General features: G+C 44.0%; 2 protein-coding genes across 4 annotated transcripts in view; one reads left to right on the top strand and one right to left on the bottom strand.

The window, feature by feature from the left end:
* Positions 1–18,850, top strand: part of LOC143956160 (uncharacterized) — a 482,654-nt gene that overhangs the window by 419,142 nt on the left and 44,662 nt on the right. The window contains exons 1-3 of one of the 3 annotated variants that reach the window (XM_077466268.1): positions 13,748–14,039; positions 18,271–18,425; positions 18,635–18,766. The exons of the other annotated variants lie outside the window; for them this stretch is intronic. Coding sequence (XP_077322394.1) covers positions 18,351–18,425; positions 18,635–18,766 — 207 coding nt within the window. The 5' untranslated portion in view covers positions 13,748–14,039; positions 18,271–18,350. Of the gene's footprint in view, positions 1–13,747; positions 14,040–18,270; positions 18,426–18,634; positions 18,767–18,850 lie in introns of those variants that run through there. 3 annotated transcript variants of the gene reach the window in all.
* LOC143956320 (uncharacterized) lies at positions 5,504–13,502 on the bottom strand. Its single transcript, XM_077466535.1, has 7 exons — positions 13,374–13,502; positions 12,840–13,021; positions 11,036–11,176; positions 10,837–10,915; positions 10,628–10,725; positions 10,450–10,543; positions 5,504–8,867 (listed from the first exon to the last, which is right to left on the bottom strand). The coding sequence occupies exons 2-7, from the start codon at positions 12,933–12,935 to the stop codon at positions 8,038–8,040; spliced, it is 1,338 nt and encodes a 445-aa protein (XP_077322661.1). The 5' UTR covers positions 12,936–13,021; positions 13,374–13,502; the 3' UTR covers positions 5,504–8,037.

An 18,850-nucleotide genomic window follows, 5' to 3' on the forward strand; every position in this document is an offset into this window, starting at 1 on the left:
GATTCATCAGAGGAACAGATTACCCCTCATGATGCACCGGAGGAAAAGGTAACCTCTTATAATGCACCAGAGGAACAGGTTACCTCTCATAATGTACAAAAGAAACAGGTCTCCTCTCATGATATATCGAAGAACAGGTCTCCTCTCATGATATACCGAGGAACAGGTCTGCTCTCATGATTAACCGAGGAACAGGTCTCCTCTCATGATATACCGAGGAACAGGTCTCCTCTCATGATATACCGAGGAACAGGTCTCCTCTCATGATATATCAGAGGAACAGGTCTCCTCTCATGATATACCGAGGAACAGGTCTCCTCTCATGATATACCGAGGAACAGGTCTCCTCTCATGATGTATAAGAGGAGCATGTCACCTTTTTTGATGCATCAGAGAAAAAGTTCACCTGTCATGATGTACCAAGGGAACAGGTTACTTGTCATGATGTACCAGAGGAATGGGTTACTTCTTATGGTGCACCAGATGAACAGGTTACCTCTCATGATGTACCAGAGGAACAGGTCATCTTTCACAGTGCATTTGGGACTCACTATGCTCCGCTCTTGAATGAGGGATGCCATCAGAAAACTTCACAGATTGGAGGAGGTTGGACCCGGAAACATATATTGCTAAAGTGCCATTTTATATGCTCTCCTGTTAGATAACAGTATTTTATTTATACCCAATTACATTTATCTATATTTCTCAGATGAGGCAAACAGAAGCAGTGGAGGGACACCCAAAGTTGGCTTGGAGGCTTTTGATGGGCTCTACTTTTTGAACCCTGTCTTTATTGGGTATACTGTATTGTGTATATTTGTATATAGACTGATTCCAAACACGATTTTCCTATAAGGCCCTGTAAGAAATATTGGATAACCAGCTTTACCATAGAAGTGTAGAGATACTAAAGATATGTGGATTCCCCTCAAAATGATAGTTCCATTGTTACAGCTGCATATGCAAAGATATTTTAGACAATTTTGCACCTCCATCCTTTGTGCTGACAGTTCGGGTTAGTTTTTTTATTTTATTTATTTTTTGTTCCAGCATGACTGTACCTCTGTGCACAAAGCCAGCCCCATAAAGACATAGTTTGACCGGTTTGGTGTGGGGGAACTTGAGTAACTTGCCTAAAACTCTGACCCCGTCCCTACTGAACACCTTCGTCATAAACTGAGCCAGATTTCCTCGTCCAAAGTCATTATCTGACCTCACAAATGCTCTTTTGGTTTAATGGCATAGAAGAGTGCAGCCTGTGATAGCTGCAAGGTGGTGGAAGAATGGGACATGACTCCATATTATTGGCCATTGTTTTTCAATAGGATGTCCAACAAACTTGATATGAAGGTCAGGTGTTCACAAACCTATGGTCATAATGTGTTTGTTCAATGCTTGTTAATCGCCAATTTAAATGTTTTTTTACTGTGTATTTAATAAAGTTTCACTGTTTTGTAATGCTTTTTTTTATGTTTTATGATTTAATTCTAGTGTTTTATGATTTAAATTCTAATTTCTGGTCAACATGTCCTTTTGGATGGTTGTCCCAATGTGACTGCACACATCACTGCAAGTCCTTTATGAGAGAGTATAACAGCCTCAGCCTCGGCTCCAACCAGGCTGCGGTCACCAACGCATTTTTTTTTCTCTCTCCCTGGCGCTTAGTAATGGCTTCCCGGAGCGAAACGCGTTGGAGCCCAGGCTGAGGCTGTTATACTCGCTAATACAGGACTTGCAGCGATGTGCGGCTTACAGGACACGTTCTTCCCCATACACTGATGTTTGGAGACGGGACAAGCTCCTTCACAGTGGTTGGCTTAAAGATTAGGATCCTTCAGAATCTGAGCCGCACCCACTCTTTTTGCTTTTGGTTTGCTGGCGAGCCCCCACCTTGGGTATTAAATACCAAGTTATTCTGCCAGAAAGGAAATTTAGGCCATGGTCAATGCAGAGATCACCCGTTTAAGGTACACTCCAGTCAAACCTTAAAGAGGAAGTAAACCCTGATGGGTTTACTTCCTCTTTCATTCCCTGCAAAGAGTAAAGCATAATGAACTACTATGCATCACATAGTAGTCCATTATGTGTCACCGCTGTCCCCTGTAGTCCGGAGCCTCCATCTTCTTGGTGGGTCTCGCTGCTCCGGCGCTGTCATTCGTCGGAGCCGTGATGAAGTCACTCCCGCGCATGCGCACGGGAGCCGCCACTCGCGGCATATCGCTGTTAACTGCGGCGCGCCGCTGTCTACGGCGCATGCGCCTGTCTTTCGGCAAATATCTCCTAAACCGTGTAGGAGATATTTTTTTGGCCTACAGGTAAGCCTTAATCTAGGCTTATCTGTAGGTCAAACTGTGTTGTAAGGGTTTACAACCACTTTAAGATAAATACAGAAGGTGCAGCCTACTAATAGTTCTGTTTTTTGTCACTCAGACATTGCTGTAGGGCTTCTGTACATCCTGTTTCCCAAGCCAAGACTACTTACCATTTAGCCATCATATCACCCAGAAGGCTTACCTGCAATTGACTATGCGTTGTGTTTGTGTACTAGCCAATCCCCTGCACCACCCAGCACTAATACATGCAACCTGACACTAGACGTGTGCAATTCTTTATTTCCTAATATGTTTTTTTAACGAATTTAGACAAATTTGTTAATACAGAAATATTCGGATTTCTGAATTTTTCAGATCTGAAGATTTTTGTTCTTTCAAATTTTCAGATTTTCCTTTCTTATTGTCGAATTTCCAAATTTTTGAATCTCAATTTTCGAATTTCCGAATTTTCTAATTCATGAATTACAAATCTTTGAATTTCCAGATTCCAAATTTGTGAATCCCGAGTTTTTCGAATTTCAGAAAAAAATAAAAACGAATGAAACAAAAACAATTTTTTCGGCAGTCCACATGTCTAGGTGACACTATGGGGTTAATTTACTAAAGGCAACTAAACAGACTGTGCACATTGCATGTGCAGTTGCTCCAGAGCTTAGCATATGAGGGAAAGTGTTGCTGACTTCCATCATCCAATCATTAACCAGAGGTTCCTTCAACACATCAGTACTGCTGTCACTCACAGCCGGTGAGGTGGGAGGGGGGGGCATTTAATGGACACAGAGAGCTGGCTCAGGAGCAAGCATGAGTTAGGAGTTAGGATGTGAGTTAGAAAATGAGTTTGGAGTAAGATTTAGTATGAGGCTAGGGTTGAAATTTAGTTCAGGGCTAAGTTTAGGAGTTAGGTTGAGTTAACAGCTACGGTTACTAGTTAGATTTAAGTTAGAGGCTAGGGTTTTGGGCTAGAGACTAAGGTTAGGAGTTAGTCTGCAGAAACTAGATTTAGAGGTATGTTTTATGAGTTAGAGGTTATGGTTAGGAGTTAGATTGAGTACAAGACTAGAGTTAGGAGTTAGATTGAGTACATGGCTAGGGTTCAGAGTTCGACTGAGTTCGGGACTAGGTTTAGAAGTTAGGTTGAGTTAAGGGCTAAGGCTAGGAGTTAGATTGTAAGAAGCTAAGGGTTGGAATAAAATTGTAGGTTAGGGGCTAGGGTTAGACAATAGTCTGTGAAGTGGAGATTTGGTTTAAAAGTAAGTTTGTGTGATACAGACTGAGATTAGGAGTTGAGTACAAGGCTACAGGTTGGGTTATATTCAGGGCTACTTTTATGAGTTGTGTTAAGGGCTAAGTCTAGGAGTTACTAGTTAGATTGTAAGTTAGAAGCTAGGGTTTGGAGTTTGCTTTTGGGTTAGAGACTAAGGTTAGAAGTTAGTCTGTAGAGACTTTGGAGCTAGAAGTAAGTTTATGAGTTAGAGGCTAGGATTAGGAGTTGGGTTGAGGACGAGGTTAGGGTTTGGTGTTAGATTTAATTAATGTCTAGGTTTAGGAGTTGAGTGCTAAGGCTGGGAGTTTGGTTGTAAGTTAGAAGCTAGAGTTTGGAGAGTTGGGTTGTGGTTAGAGACTAAGGGTAGGAGTTAGTCTGTGAATTGTAGATTTGTTTTAAAAGTAAGTTTGTGAGTTAGAAGCTAGGATATGGAGTCAGGTTGAGTACAAGGCTGGGGTTTGGAGTTATATTAATATCAAGTCTAGGTTTAGGAGTTGAGTTAAGGGCAAATGCTAATAGGCTAATAGTTAGGTTGAAAGTTAGAAGCTAGGGTTTGGAGTTAGGTTGTAGGTTAGAGACTAGGATAAGGAGTTAGTCTATGAACTAGACATTTGGTTTAAAAGTTTGTTTGTGAGTAATAGACTGGGGCTAGGACTTGTGTTGTGCATTTGAGACTCTGGGTGATAGTTGGATTGTGAGTTAGAGGCTAGGGTTAAAAGTTAGTTTGAGCTAGAGGTCAGGGTTAGGACCTTGGCTGTAATTAATAGGCTATGGTTAGGTTGTGATTTGAAAACTAAGGTTAGGATTTTAAATTGTGTGTTAGAGGTTTGGGTTAGGACAGGCATAGGCAACCTTGGCACTCCAGCTGTGGTCAGACTACAAATCTCATCATGCCTCTGTCTCCAGGAGTCATGCCTGTGGCTGTCAGAGTCTTGCAATGCCTTATGGGATCTGAAGTTGCCTACCCCTGGGTTGGAAGTTATGTTCTGAATTAGAAGCTAGGGATAAGACTTATGTTGCAATACTGAGGTCTATTATATACTGTATATATTGAGGGGGTTAATCTTCACCTGGGTTTCATAATATTTCTGCAGAATTTTTGTTTATTTCAGGTCGTAAAACATCAAAATGTTTTTGGTATTTTGCTTGGCTAAATCTCATGCAATTACTTAAAGCCCCTGCACCTAGTTTTTGGAAGTTTGCCTCTATGCCTAGCAAGCCATCTTCCACAAGATGTCAACCCCAGCATATGTTATGTCTTTTCTGGCCAGCAAGCACAAACAAATACCTTTTAAGTATGCTTTTGTTAGCCACCCTATGAACATCAACAGATGACATTTCTCAGGTGGGAAGATGGCCTTCAAAAACATATTTTGAAGCTATGTCAAGATGTCATCAAGCTGTTCCTGATGGTCTCATGGTGGACCAATTATGCCACCTGACAGTGGAAACTGAAGGCAAGTATTTGACCAGCTGCTTTGGGCATTACCAGTCTGTAAGTCCCCAGGCTAGTTTTCATCAATGTTCCTCACAATATCAAACATTTTAAAATGTATAAATAACTGGATAGTATTTTTTTCTATTATGTGAATCTTTTTTACACCACTTTTGATCACAAAGAAATCAAGATTGGTAGAAGGGGATAAACAAGGTAAAATGTGTGTAGCTTACATAATATCCTCCCCCATGGGCCAAGCTTGAGGGTACCCATTGTAACCTATACACAACACGGTATCATTGCTCATAATTAATGTTAACCCCTACATACAATGTGGCCTGTAAAGGTTTGGTTGGATGAAGACAGAAATTTTTATTAAGAAACTTGAGCCTTTCATTAAAAAATGTCTTTGTTAGCCACTGATTCCTGTAAATGCTAAAACGCTTAGTACTTAATAGAGGTTGGATATTTTTTTATTAAATTAATGGTTCCTTTTTTTTTTTTTTTTTTTGCAAGCCTCTTGTACTACACACTACAACAGATACAAGACATGCAACAGAGTTGGTACAGTAAAGTGGTGGTACAGCCTGATGCAAAAACATTTTAAGCAACTTGGCTCACCCAACGGTCACATGTCAGGTTTGTGTGGATACTGGCACAAGGGTATCAATGGATTAGTTCCTCCAACTCCTAGGAACTCATGGTGGTGAGGTCTCTGTGCTACACACTCTTGCTCTTCCCTTGGATACTGTAATTTATGGTACATAAGATAATGCAATAGGAGGGCGAGTCTCTTGTTAGGCTGTATTAGTTGAAGGGCAGAGCCAGCTGTGCACTCATAAGGTAATATCTTACAGATATAAAAACCGTGTCCAATCAGTTTCACACACAAAAAAGTAAAAAATAAATTCTGAATGGACTCAAACCACTATTAAGTCCTTTGAATATATGTGAATAAAAAAAATGTTACATGTGGGTTTCATCTATAAATAAGGATGGAAAGTGTTGCTTAATCAGATTCCAGCTGACATTGTTCTAAAACTATGGACAACAACTCACTGACATAGGAAAACAAAGCAAATTTCACTCCTCTCCATTTTTTCATTCATTTTGTGTCAGCTTCTTTTGATGAAAATCACAGTGACAGCAAGCTTGGAAGGAGAACCAGTCATTCTGCTGGGCTGGTACTCAAGATCTTCATTGGTGGCTCCAAGATGTGCTTGAGATCTTTGTGGGTGGTTCCAGGGTGTGCTAAAGATCCTCATGGCTGACTACAGGGTGTTTCAACTGATAGCTTCACTCTTTCTGGCATGATCTGGGTCTTCATCTAGGTCCCCGATCAATCGAATGGCTCTGGCAGAGCTCCAGGAGGTGTCCATATAAAAGGTTGAAGTTACCTAATCTGGCTTGGTTTGAAAGATCAACAGTTGTCCTCCAAGGTCTTCTAGGATTGGGGAACACCCTCCTTTACGCTGCTTGTGCCTGTTGAGTCAAAAGTGCTTTTATGTGACCCCACAGCCTACTTTTGATTCCATGGGTTCCAATACGTGCTTAAGATCCTCATGGTTGACTCCAAGGTGTTTCAACTGATAGCTTTTCTTTCTGGTGTAATCTGGGTCTTTGTCTAGGTCCCTGGTCAATTGAATGGCTCTAGCAGAGCTCCAAAATGTTTCCTTATAAAAGGTCGAGGTTACCTAATCTGGCTCAGTTTGAAAGACCAACAGTTGTCCTCCAAGGTCTTCTTGGATTGGGAAGCACTCTCCTTAACACTGCTTGTGCCTGTTGAGTCAAAAGTGCTTTTATGCGACCCCACAGCCTACTTTTGATTCCAAGGGTTCCAATACGTGCTCAAGATCCTCATGGTTTACTCCAAGGTGTTTCAACTGATAGCTTTTCTTTCTGGTGTAATATGGGTCTTTGTCTAGGTCCCCGGTCAATTGAATGGCTCTGGCAGAGCTCCAAAATGTGTCCGTATAAAAGGTCGAAGTTACCTAATCTGGCTCAGTTTGAAAGATCAACAGTTGTCCTCCAAGGTCTTCCTGGATTGGGAAGTACCCTCCTTAACACTGCTTGTACCTGTTGAGTCAAAAGTGCTTTTATGCGACCCCACAGCCTACTTTTGATTCCAATAGTTCCAATACGTGCTTAAGATCCTCATGGTTGACTTCAAGGTGTTTCAACTGATAGCTTTTCTTTCTGGTGTGATCTGGGTCTTTGTCTAGGTCCCCGGTCAATTGAATGGCTCTGGCTGCGCTCCAAAAGGTGTCCATATAAAAGGTCGAAGTTACCTAATCTGGCTCAGTTTGAAAGATCAACAGTTGTCCTCCAAGGTCTTCTTGGATTGGGAAGCACCCTCCTTAACACTGCTTGTACCTGTTGAGTCAAAAGTGCTTTTATGCGACCCCACAGCCTACTTTTGATTCCAATAGTTCCAATACGTGCTTAAGATCCTCATGGTTGACTTCAAGGTGTTTCAACTGATAGCTTTTCTTTCTGGTGTGATCTGGGTCTTTGTCTAGGTCCCCGGTCAATTGAATGGCTCTGGCTGCGCTCCAAAAGGTGTCCATATAAAAGGACGAAGTTACCTAATCTGGCTCAGTTTGAAAGACCAACAGTTGTCCTCCAAGGTCTTCCTGGATTGGGAAGTACCCTCCTTAACACTGCTTGTACCTGTTGAGTCAAAAGTGCGTTTACGCAACCCTACTGCTTACTGTGGATTCCAGTGTTTCCAATATGTGCTTAAGACCCTTGTGGTTGACTCCAAGCTGTTTCAACTGCTAGTTTGTCTTTCTAGTGTGATTTGGGTCTTTGTCTAGGTCTCCTATCAATCGAATGGCTCTGGCAGAGCTCCAGGAGATACCCATAAAACAAGGTCCTAGTCACCTAATCTGGCTCAGTTTGAAAGACCAATAGTCCCTCATAGGCTTCTAGGATTGGGAAACACCTTCCTTAACACTGCTTGTGCCTGTTGAGTCAAAAGTGTTTTTATTTGACCCCACCACCTATTGTGGATTCCTGGAAAAACAATGTAACAACTTAAGTGGTGTATGAAGCTTTTGGTGGGTCACCAGAGTGGACTTCTGAGTAAATCGTCTTCCGCACTCCTTGCAGGTAAATGGTTTTTCCCCCCGGTGGATCCTTTGGTGGATAACTAATGTTGACTTTTGTGTGAAACTCTTCCCGCACTCAACACACATAAAGGGCCGTTCTCCTGTATGGGTCCTCCGGTGGACCACCAGGTCCGACTTCTGTGTGAAACTTTTGCCACACTCATCGCAGGAATAAGGCCTCTCGCCTGTGTGAGTTCTTTGGTGAATGACTAGCACAGACTTTTGGATGAAGCCTTTGCCACAGTCGGGACAGGTAAAAGTTGTCTTGGCTCTGTGGACCCTCCGGTGGACGGCAAGATCAGACTTCTGCTGGAAACATTTACCGCAGTCCATGCATGTAAGTGGCTTGTCGTCTGCATGCGTCTTCTTGTGGTTGATGAGTTCGGAATTCTGTGCAAAGCCTTCCCCACACTCTGCGCACACAAACGGCTTCCCTCCTGTGTGAACCCTCATGTGCTCCAGAAGAGTGGCTTTGCGGGTGAAACGTTTATGACATTCCGAACAGGGAAATGGCTTCTCACCCGTGTGAATTCTCTGATGACGGATAAGACTCGACTTCCTGGTGAAACATTTACTACACTGGGAGCAAGGAAATAACTTGTCACCATTGTACGCTGTGTCGGGGGTGGTAGCATCGCCGCTGTCGGAAAACCATTCTTCAGGGTTGGAGGGTTCCTCTGGAGAGTCTTCTGCAAGGTCGTTGTCCTCATCCATGTCACAGTCTAGTGGTGAAAAGAAAGAGACAATCACACAGAGATAAAATGTCTACCTGTCATGTAGCTAGGGGTCTGTGACATTGTTTAATTTATTAAAGTCGGAAATATTGCACTTAGGTAAGAAATGGATATGAATATTTTAAAGCATCACATTGGATCTACAATACCAAGTAACGGCACTCTGCCTGATGACATTGCACATCGATACCGATGATGGGGGATTATTAATTGCATTGATACCAACGATGGGGCAATGTTACTACCATTGACACCAATGATGGGGCAGTGTTACTACCATTGATACCAACCATGGGGCACTATTAATTCCATTGATACCAACAATGGGGCACTATTACTATCACTGACACCAATGATGGGGCGCTAGTCCTCCTATTAATTCTATCGATGGGGCACTATTAAGTCCATTGATTCCAACGATGGGACACTGTTAATACCATTGATACAGACAATGGGGCACTATTACTACCATTGATACCAATGATGGGGCACTGTTACTACTATTGACACCAATGATGGAGCACTGTTATTACCATTGATACCAACAATGGGGCACTATAAATTCCATTGATACCAATGATGGGGCACTATTACTACCACTGACACCAATGATGGGGCACTATTTCTGTCAATGATACCAACGATGGGGCACTATTACTACCACTGACACCAGTGATAGCGCACTATTCTTTTCAAGGAAACCAATGATGGGACATCATTATTATGCCCCCTAATGCCAATCATGGGGAATTGTTTACTCCTTTGGGACATTTTCTACTCCCACGGGCCATAGTCCGGCCCCCTAAAGTTTGAAGGACAGTAAACTGGCCATTTGTTTAGATAATTTGTAGACCCCTGACCAAGCCCAATTTACCTACTCAAATGTATCATGCCTAAATGTGAAATATTTAAACCCAACTATTAAACCTCAGAGTGACTCTTGTATTAGCAGATCGCCTCAAGCATAAACATTTTCCAAACTCTAAGTAAGATTTTGTCGACTGAATGTCACACACCACCCCAATATATTAACCCATTCTGATCTGCATAGCCGGTACTCTGGAAAAAGCCAGAGTCCATTAAAGTTGATGGCTTCTGGTTCTTAAAGTGGAACTTCAGTCAGGAAATTAAGTCTTGCTAGATGACTTCAGGCTGGCCCCTTTTGCAGGTATAGCTGCAAAACACTAAAACATAAAAAAAAATAAGTGCATTTACTGTTTAAAATCCAATAATACACTCTGCTCTGCACATGCTCAGTTGCTCTCTATTTTTGGGCACCGTGCCAAAAATGTGGAGGCCGATCTGCTGACAGCCTACAAATTTACTGCTGCTCAGTGGCTCTGGGCTTCAGCAAAATGGCAGCCTCCAGCAAGAAAAAACAGGAACAATGCTGGAGGCTATTTATAGGACACACTCATTTTGGTAGCTTATTAATATTATATTATTAATGTTGTATGTACGTTCCTTGCTAAGGAACATTATTTTCCGTCAGGTTGTTATGGATAAAGTTCCTCTTTAACAAGAGATGGCTATAGAGATAGACTTTGTGAATCTTTTTTAAACGGCTCACCTGTTTCCTCTTCTTTCATCGTAAGAGGAATTTCGATCTCCTCCTCTTCTTCTTCCTCTTTAACAATAATATTCATGTCTCTCAGGTTTTCTGCCTAAAGGGTTTTGTGAAAGGACAGTATTGTCACCATTGTTGGCAAAATCCCTTCCTGATATGATATGATCTCAGTTCCAACTACCTGAAAACGGTAAGGAAGGTTGTGATGTTCCTGTGTGGAATCCCGGGAATACAGAGGACGGGGACATCTCTCTGGTGGGTTCCCATTTCTGGATCCATCTGTAGGAAACACACACACTGACTGAATACATTGTTTCTATGTGTTTATCAGATGATGGGGGATCTACACAGAGAGATTTGAAAAGAAAGAAAGACAAAATCTCCTCTTACACATTGATTTAGGAAATGGTGGACTCTCCTCTTCTATCTCATCCTCTTCCCAATCTTCTTCTTCTGAGTACTCCTCCTCCTAAATAGACAGTGACATCCTGAGACCTTAGAACTCGACACACACAATGATACAGTCACCATCCAGACACATCCCTTGTCTGTTACTGGATAATGTCCCAGAATTCCCGGCATCACTTACCTCTTCTGTCAGCAGCTCAATGATCTTGTTGGTGACCCCGAGGATCTTTTCTTTATGTTTCTTGGATTTGTCTCCTGTAACTCGGGGGCATTTGCTCGGCGCCACATTTTCTCCAGATGCCTTCTTCACCACTCTACAGTCCTATCAAATAAGAGACACGCAAAAAAATATAAAATGATTATTTGCAATGACTCCTCAAAAAGAGCAAACACGTGGATCAGCTAAGAGGATCATTGCGCCTTGGTCCTCTAACCTCCTTTCTGGTCAAGTCTGTGTTTAATTAACTTATCAGAGAAGGTTGGATGAGATGAGATCATGTGACCTCCCAGAATCCTCCTCACCTCTCCGGTCAGGTCTGTTTTATTAATAGAGATAAGAACAATGTCATGTGACCTCCCAGAATCCTCCTCACCTCTCCGATCAGGTCTGCGTTTTATTATTAGAGATAAGAGTGATGTCATGTGACCTCCCAGAATCCTCCTCACCTCTCCGGTCAGGTCTGTGTTTTATTATTAGAGATAAGAGTGATGTCATGTGACCTCCCAGAATCCTCCTCACCTCTCCGGTCAGGTCTGCGTTTTATTATTAGAGATAAGAGTGATGTTATGTGACCTCCCAGAATCCTCCTCACCTCTCCGGTCAGGTCTGCGTTTTATTATTAGAGATAAGAGTGATGTCATGTGACCTCCCAGAATCCTCCTCACCTCTCCGATCAGGTCTGCGTTTTATTATTAGAGATAAGAGTGATGTCATGTGACCTCCCAGAATCCTCCTCACCTCTCCGGTCAGGTCTGTGTTTTATTATTAGAGATAAGAGTGATGTCATGTGACCTCCCAGAATCCTCCTCACCTCTCCGGTCAGGTCTGTGTTTTATTATTAGAGATAAGAGTGATGTCATGTGACCTCCCAGAATCCTCCTCACCTCTCCGGTCAGGTCTGTGTTTTATTATTAGAGATAAGAGTGATGTTATGTGACCTCCCAGAATGTCATGTGACCTCTCCGGTCAGGTCTGTGTTTTATTATTAGAGATAAGTGTGATGTCATGTGACCTCCCAAAATCCTCCTCACCTCTCCGGTCAGGTCTGTGTTTTATTAAAGGGGTTGTAAAGGTAAATGTTTTTTCACCTTAATGCATTCTATCCATTAAGGTGAAAAAACATCTCACAGTGCCGGCGCCCCCAGTCCCCCCGTTTTACTTACCTGACCGCTCGAAAGTCCCGCGCTCGCCCCCAACATCTTCTTCGCCGCTCAGCCTGGCCGCTGATTGGCTGGAGTGGATGGATTGAAAGCAGCGCAGCCATTGGCTCGCGCTGCTATCAATCACATCCAATGACGCGGCGCGCCGGGGGGTGGGGCCGAGTGATACAGCGAGTGGCTATAGCCGCCGGCTGTATCACGGGAGCGCGCCCGCAAGTGCTTCTCACCATGCGCGGGAGCTCGTCTGAACGTGAGAAGTACTTGTGGGAGGAAGCAGAGACAGCCGCTGAGGGACCCCAGAAGACCAGGTTCGGGGCCACTCTGTGCTAAACGAGCTGCACAGTGGAGGTAAGTATAACATGTTTGTTATTTAAAAAAAATAAAAAATAACTTTACACGTCTGTGTTTTATTAATAGAAATAAGAGTGATGTCATGTGACCTCCCAGAATCCTCCTCACCTCTCCGGTCAGGTCTGTGTTTTATTAATAGAGATAAGAGTGATGTCATGTGACCTCCCAGAATCCTCCTCACCTCTCCGGTCAGGTCTGTGTTTTATTAATAGAGATAAGAGTGATGTCATGTGACCTCCCAGAATCCTCCTCACCTCTCCGGCCAACAGTGTAATGATCTCCATAGTAATGTTAAATATCTTCTCTGTCTTATGGCCTCCGTCGTTGTCCATCCTCAGCAGATCAGTCATGGCGGTCAGACAGGTTCTCTTGGAGGATTCTCCTGATCAGCACACTTGATCTCGCTCTGATCGTTTTTAAAATTAAATGACAGCGCCTACAAAATAGAGAAAAAAAAACAAATACTTTGTTACAGTTGTCCATGGGGCCACAGACACCAAGAGGTTACCTCCACCTGAAAACGAAGAATTCTTTTACGATATTTTTTACTTGTTTATGAATATGGATTCCTAAATGACATTATATTGTGAATGGTTCTTCATACAGCTCTGCAGCATATGTCAGAGATATGTAAATAATTAAATTGTAGTATAATATTATTTACTATGAATACAAGGAGAATGGATCATTGTTATTACTGGGGTGAAAGGTTGTAGGAATTATATATTGATAAATAATAATAATAATAATAACAATGATCATTAATTATGACACACAGATAATATTACCAATCTTGCAGGAGTCTCTCATTCCAGTAACAAAGCTGCTCCTATTCTGGCCTCCAGCAGGAAATAATAAGAAAGGATTGCGGCAAATCATTCTGGGAACTGTAGTAGGATTATCAGGGACTTCGGAAAAATGGCTACTCCTCCCTCTATAGCGAGGACATCATTTTTGCCCCCCAAAGTGTTCACTAGAGCGGCCACTTTGCTGACGTCACACTTATCGTCTCTTGACAGTTTTGTGCTGCAGAGCTGGGCGGGGAGATTCCAGCCTGTAGGGAGGGAGGGGCGTGGCCTTGCGCTCGAGCAGCGCGCAGTGGGAGGAGCCGGGCTGTCAATAGCAGAGATAGAGCGGTCCCAGGTTACCGGAAGCGACTGTAAGGTGACAGATAACTTCCGCCTTGCGCTTATCTAAAGGGGAAGTAGGTATGGGTGAGAGTTGGTGCGTCTATTTCTGTTACATTGATGGCTTTGGGCGTCTAGTAACAGAAATTAATGGAGGCATAATGAACATTAATGACTCATGAATATTCAGGAAGTGGGAGGGGCTGAGACTCTCCTTTCACCTCCCCTGGGCTTTGGGTGAATGTTGGTCGCTGGACATTGGGCCACCAGCAGCTTTCTGGGAAATTCTAAGGGCCCTTGCACCGTGCTGGTTCATGGCTGAGTCTGGTAAGTTGTTGGGGGTCACCAGGGGAATTATCCTTGAAGATTTTCAGTTCAGCTGGGAAGGGGGGACACATATTGTCAATGCAGATAACAGGCTATTTAGAGAAGATTATATTGTATCTGAATGGAATTATAGAAAAAAAATTGAATATGGAGGGGTTGCGTGTCAGAATTGTCCCATAGACGTTGCCTATGAAATGGTCATGATGAGTACTTTGGGGCCTTGGCCGGGATCAGGGGTCTTTGTACTCCGAACCCTTCAGATGAGGTCCGTCTATCTCTGTTCCCAGCACTGGGGGCATTATATGACATGGGGACTGGGAATGCACTTGGAGTAATTGGGTGCTATGGAGTCAGTGCATGGCACATAGGCTGGGGATGCACTGGAGTCACTAGATGGGGCCTTTGTCCGGGATCAGGGGTCTTTGTACTCCAAAACCTTCAGATGAGGTCCGTATATCTCTGGATCCAGCACTGAAGTCACTAGATAGGGCCTTGGCCAGGATCAGGGGTCTTGGTTCTTCGAACCCTTTGGATGAGGTCCATCTATCTCTGTTCCCAGCACTGGGGGCACTCAATGGCATGTGGACTGGGAATGCACTTGGAGTAACTGGGTGCTATGGAGTTAGTGGATGACACATAGACTGGGGATGCACTGGAGTCACTAGATGGAACCTTGGCTGGGATCAGGGGTCTTTTTACTCTGAACCCTTCAGATGAGGTCCGTCTGTCTCTGTTCACAGCACTGGAGGCATTATATGACATGGGGACTGGGAATGCACTTGGAGTAATTGGGTGCTATGAAGTCAGTGGATGCCACATAGACTGGGGAGGCACTGGAGTCACTAGATGGGGCCTTTGTCCGAGATCAGGGGTTTTTGTACTCCAAACCCTTCAGATGAGGTCGGTCTATCTCTGTTCCCAGCACTCAAGTCACTAGATAGGGCATTGGTCAGGATCAGGGGTCTTTGTACTCCGAACCCTTTAGATGAGGTCCGTCTATCTCTGGATCCAGCACTGAAGTCGCTAGATAGGGCCTTGGCCGGGATCAGGTGTCTTTGTACTCTGAACCCTTTGGATGAGGTCCGTCTATCTCTGTTCCCAGCACTGAAGTCACTTGATAGGGCCTTGGCTGGAATCAGGGGTCTTTGTACTCCAAGCCCTTCAGATGAGATCCATCTATCTCTGTTCTCAGCACTGGGGGCACTCAATGGCATGTGGACTGGGAATGCACTTGGAGTAACTGGGTGCTATGGAGTTAGTGGATGACACATAGACTGGGGATGCACTGGAGTCAATAGATGGAACCTTGGCTGGGATCAGGGGTCTTTTTACTCCGAACCCTTCTGATGAGGTCCATCTATCTCTGTTCCCAGCACTGGAGGCACTAGATGACATGTGGACTGGGAAAGTACTTGGAGAAATTAGATGCACTGAAGTCACTAGATGACATGTGGACTGGGAATGCACTTGGAGTAACTGGGCGCTGTGGAGTTAGTAGATGACATGTAGACTGGGGAGGCACTGAAGACCCTATATAATGTGGACTGGGAAAGCATTTGGAGCAGCTGGGTGCTATGGAGTCAGGGGATGACATGTAGACTGGGGACACACTGGAGGAACTAGATGACATGTGGCCTGAGAATGCACTTGGAGTAACTAGGCTCTATGGAGTCTCGGGATGACACGTAGACTGGGGATGCACTAGAGACGCAAGATGATACGTGGCCTGCGAATGTAACTGGACGCACTGGGAACACTAGATGACAAGTTGACTGGGAATTTACGTGGAGTGACTGGGTACATTGGAGACACTAGATGACATGTAGACTGGGAATGCATTTGGAGTAACTGGGCACACTGGAGTCACCAGATGGTGCATGGTCTGGGAACAACCTTAGAGTAACTGACCGCACCAGAGCCACTAGATATGTGGACCGGGAAAGCATTTGAAATAATTAGGTGCACTGAAGCCAGTAGATGACCCGTAAACTGGGAGTGCACTTGGAGTAACTGGGTGAATTGTAGACACTAGATGACATGTAGAGAGGGGGTGCACTGGAGTCACTAGCTGCCATATGAATTGGGAACACACTTGGAGGCAATCGATGACCTGTAGACTGGGAACACACTTGGAGTAACTGAGTGCACTGGAGAAAGTAGATGACATGTAGACAAGGAAGGCACTTGGAGTAACTGGGTGCACTGGAGTTACTAGGTGCCACATGGGTTGGGAACACACTTGGAGTCACTGGGCGCACTGGAGTCACTTGGTGCCATGTGAACTGGGAGTGCAATCAGAATCACAAGATGTCATGTGGACTCTGAACACATTTGTATTCCCTGAGCTCACTGTAGTCACTAGAGGACACCTAGATTGGAGCACAGTTCAAATCACTGGGTGTATTTGGCACACTGAAGTCATTAGATGACTTATGGACTGGGGGCACACTTGGAGTTCACTGGTGCACTAGAATTATTAGAGCTCGCTTGGCTGGGAGTGCTCAGGAGGCAGAGAGTATGGGATATGGGTAAGTACTGCAGGGGGGAGGGACTCAGCTGAAGCATAGTAAAGAGTCACTCGAACACTGAGCCATGTGTTGCTTTGCAATTTAAGGTGGCACCAGAAGAGAGCTGTTTTCTGATTGGTGGCACCACCAGTCGGGAGAACGGTACCCTGCCTGACCACAGCACTGACTCTCCAGATGAACCCAGGAAGTGCAGCCAGCCGTGTTTTCCAGAGAGAAGACCTGGAACTGGATCTCTGGAGAGGCGTGTGTTAGATCCTTAAGAAAGTCCAATAAGGCCTATTTGCATCTTCTTATCCAGTCACCATGTGCTAGTCTTGTCTCCTCTTGTTTGGTTCCTCCACCTGTCTGCTGTGCCAGAAGCTATTACTAGAACTACAGGAGGTTCCATTGCTGACCTCCTGAAAATGCCAGCTCCCTGGGCATCCTTCTGCTCCACCAGTTTCAGTGACCAAAACAAGAATGCAGATCTGGAAAGGGGGAATGCAAGAACTTCACCCTTGTTCAGGGATGGTGACTCCGAAAGCAGAGGAGCCACTGGATCGGACAATTGGAGAGAAACCAGGAAGGGGTTATTTTTTGCTAACAGCAGATAAAGAGAATCTGTCCCTGTGATGGGTTCTCTTGACAGCCTTGACCAGGGATCCTCAAACTACGGCCCTCCAGCTGTTGCAAAACGACACGTCCCATGAGGCATTGTAAAACTCTGACATTCACAGACATGACTAGACATGATGGGTGTGACAGACCTAGCTGGGACTGAGGTTCTTGGAGGGGACTGAATGCAAGCCTCTTGCCTTGTGATTATGGGCCCTCGCATTTGGGGGAACGGTGCTCTTTGTGAGCTGTATGCCTGGGGACCCCTGAGGTGGTGTTACTTGGATTCAGGTCCGTGCCCCCCCAAGACACACAGACTCTGGATATGTAAATGCCATGTTAGCAATAGACTGAATCACACTATTGGGACACAAACTCTTAGATGCTAATATCATCACCTCCAGCCAGCTGTCTTTCTTGTATAATGTAAATGAGTCTAGTCTGGCTTGACACAGATTCTAAAGAGTATTTTTCACCTATTATTGTTTTGTTGTTTGTGCTAATTAACCTGCAATTGAATTGTTAGTGAGCTAGGAGCCGAAAAGTCTTATCCCTCAGTCAACTAGTCTGAGAGTTGATTTAGATAATTAGCTCATGCTAATTAGGTTAGGTTTTAGTCACCCCGCTGTATATATTTTGTGTGAGATCTCAAATAAAGTTCATTCCTTATGTCCTCCAAGACTGGTGTCGTCTAGTTCTTGGGGGTTCCTATAGCCAGATCCATTGGGCTTGTGTTCCAGGACTTAGGAAGCGGTATATAGACGGAAGCACTCAAGCGGAGTGTGGGATTGGTTCCATCACAATGGGAATTGTAGTTCCTGAACAACTGGAGGGCCATAGTTTGAAGACCCATGGCCTTGACATTCTCCTTCCCTGCACTCCACAGCTGCTGCCTGTTGGAGGACTGTGGCTCTCTATTCTTTTTGGGTCAGAAGGAATTTTCAGTCTCAGATCCCTAGGGGAGGGAAGGGTGATCATGGAGAGACCTTCAACTTTCTGAAGCTATGAAAAAAAAAAATATATATATATATTATATATTATATATTATTTATTTTTATTTTTATTTTTTTCTTCATTTTTTAATAAATGTTATTTTGTTCCATCTGTAGGATTTTCCAGGTTGATTAAGTTTTCATGATAGTGCAGTTGTGAAGAGGTGAGAAAAAGTTTGATTGTGGAGGTATTAAGGATGGAGGAGCGGAATCATATAACAGAGAAGATATTAGACCTCACCCTGGAGATCATCTCGCTGCTGACCGGAGAGGTGAGGAGGATTCTGGGAGGTCACATGACATCACTCTTATCTCTATTAATAAAACCTAAACCCGACTGGAGAGGTGAGGAGGATTCTGGGAGGTCACATGACATCACCTTATATCTTTAGTATTAAAACACAGACCCAACCCAAGAGATGAGGAGGGGTCAGAAGGGTAAAATGTCATCACTTTTTTTTTTTTTGCTGTTTAAATGCAGAGTTTTCCTCCTGTGAAATCTGGTGGCCAGGTAACCATTACAGTCCCTCCACCTCCCTCCCTGACATCTGAAGGAAACAATAAGAAGATAGTAGAAGTCACCCAGAAGATCATTGAGCTGCTGACAGGAGAGGTGAGGAGGATTCTGGGAATTCTGGGGCATTATCCAGTAACAGACAAGGGATGTGTCTGGATGGTGACTGTATCATTGTGTGTG

This window comes from Lithobates pipiens, unplaced genomic scaffold (genome assembly GCF_037356315.1).
Source record: "Lithobates pipiens isolate NorthernLeopardFrog02 unplaced genomic scaffold, aLitPip1_a1.2 Scaffold_35, whole genome shotgun sequence".
In the NCBI taxonomy this organism is placed as follows: domain Eukaryota; kingdom Metazoa; phylum Chordata; class Amphibia; order Anura; family Ranidae; genus Lithobates; species Lithobates pipiens.

Coding starts and splice junctions, on each gene's coding strand:
- LOC143956320 (XM_077466535.1), bottom strand. CDS start 12,935: ATGACTGATCTGCTGAGGATGGACAACGACGGAGGCCATAAGACAGAG. Junction 10,726..10,836: donor ACCATTTCCTAAATCAATGT/GTAAGAGGAGAT, acceptor TGTTTCCTACAG/ATGGATCCAGAAATGGGAAC. Junction 10,544..10,627: donor ACCTTCCTTACCGTTTTCAG/GTAGTTGGAACT, acceptor AAAACCCTTTAG/GCAGAAAACCTGAGAGACAT.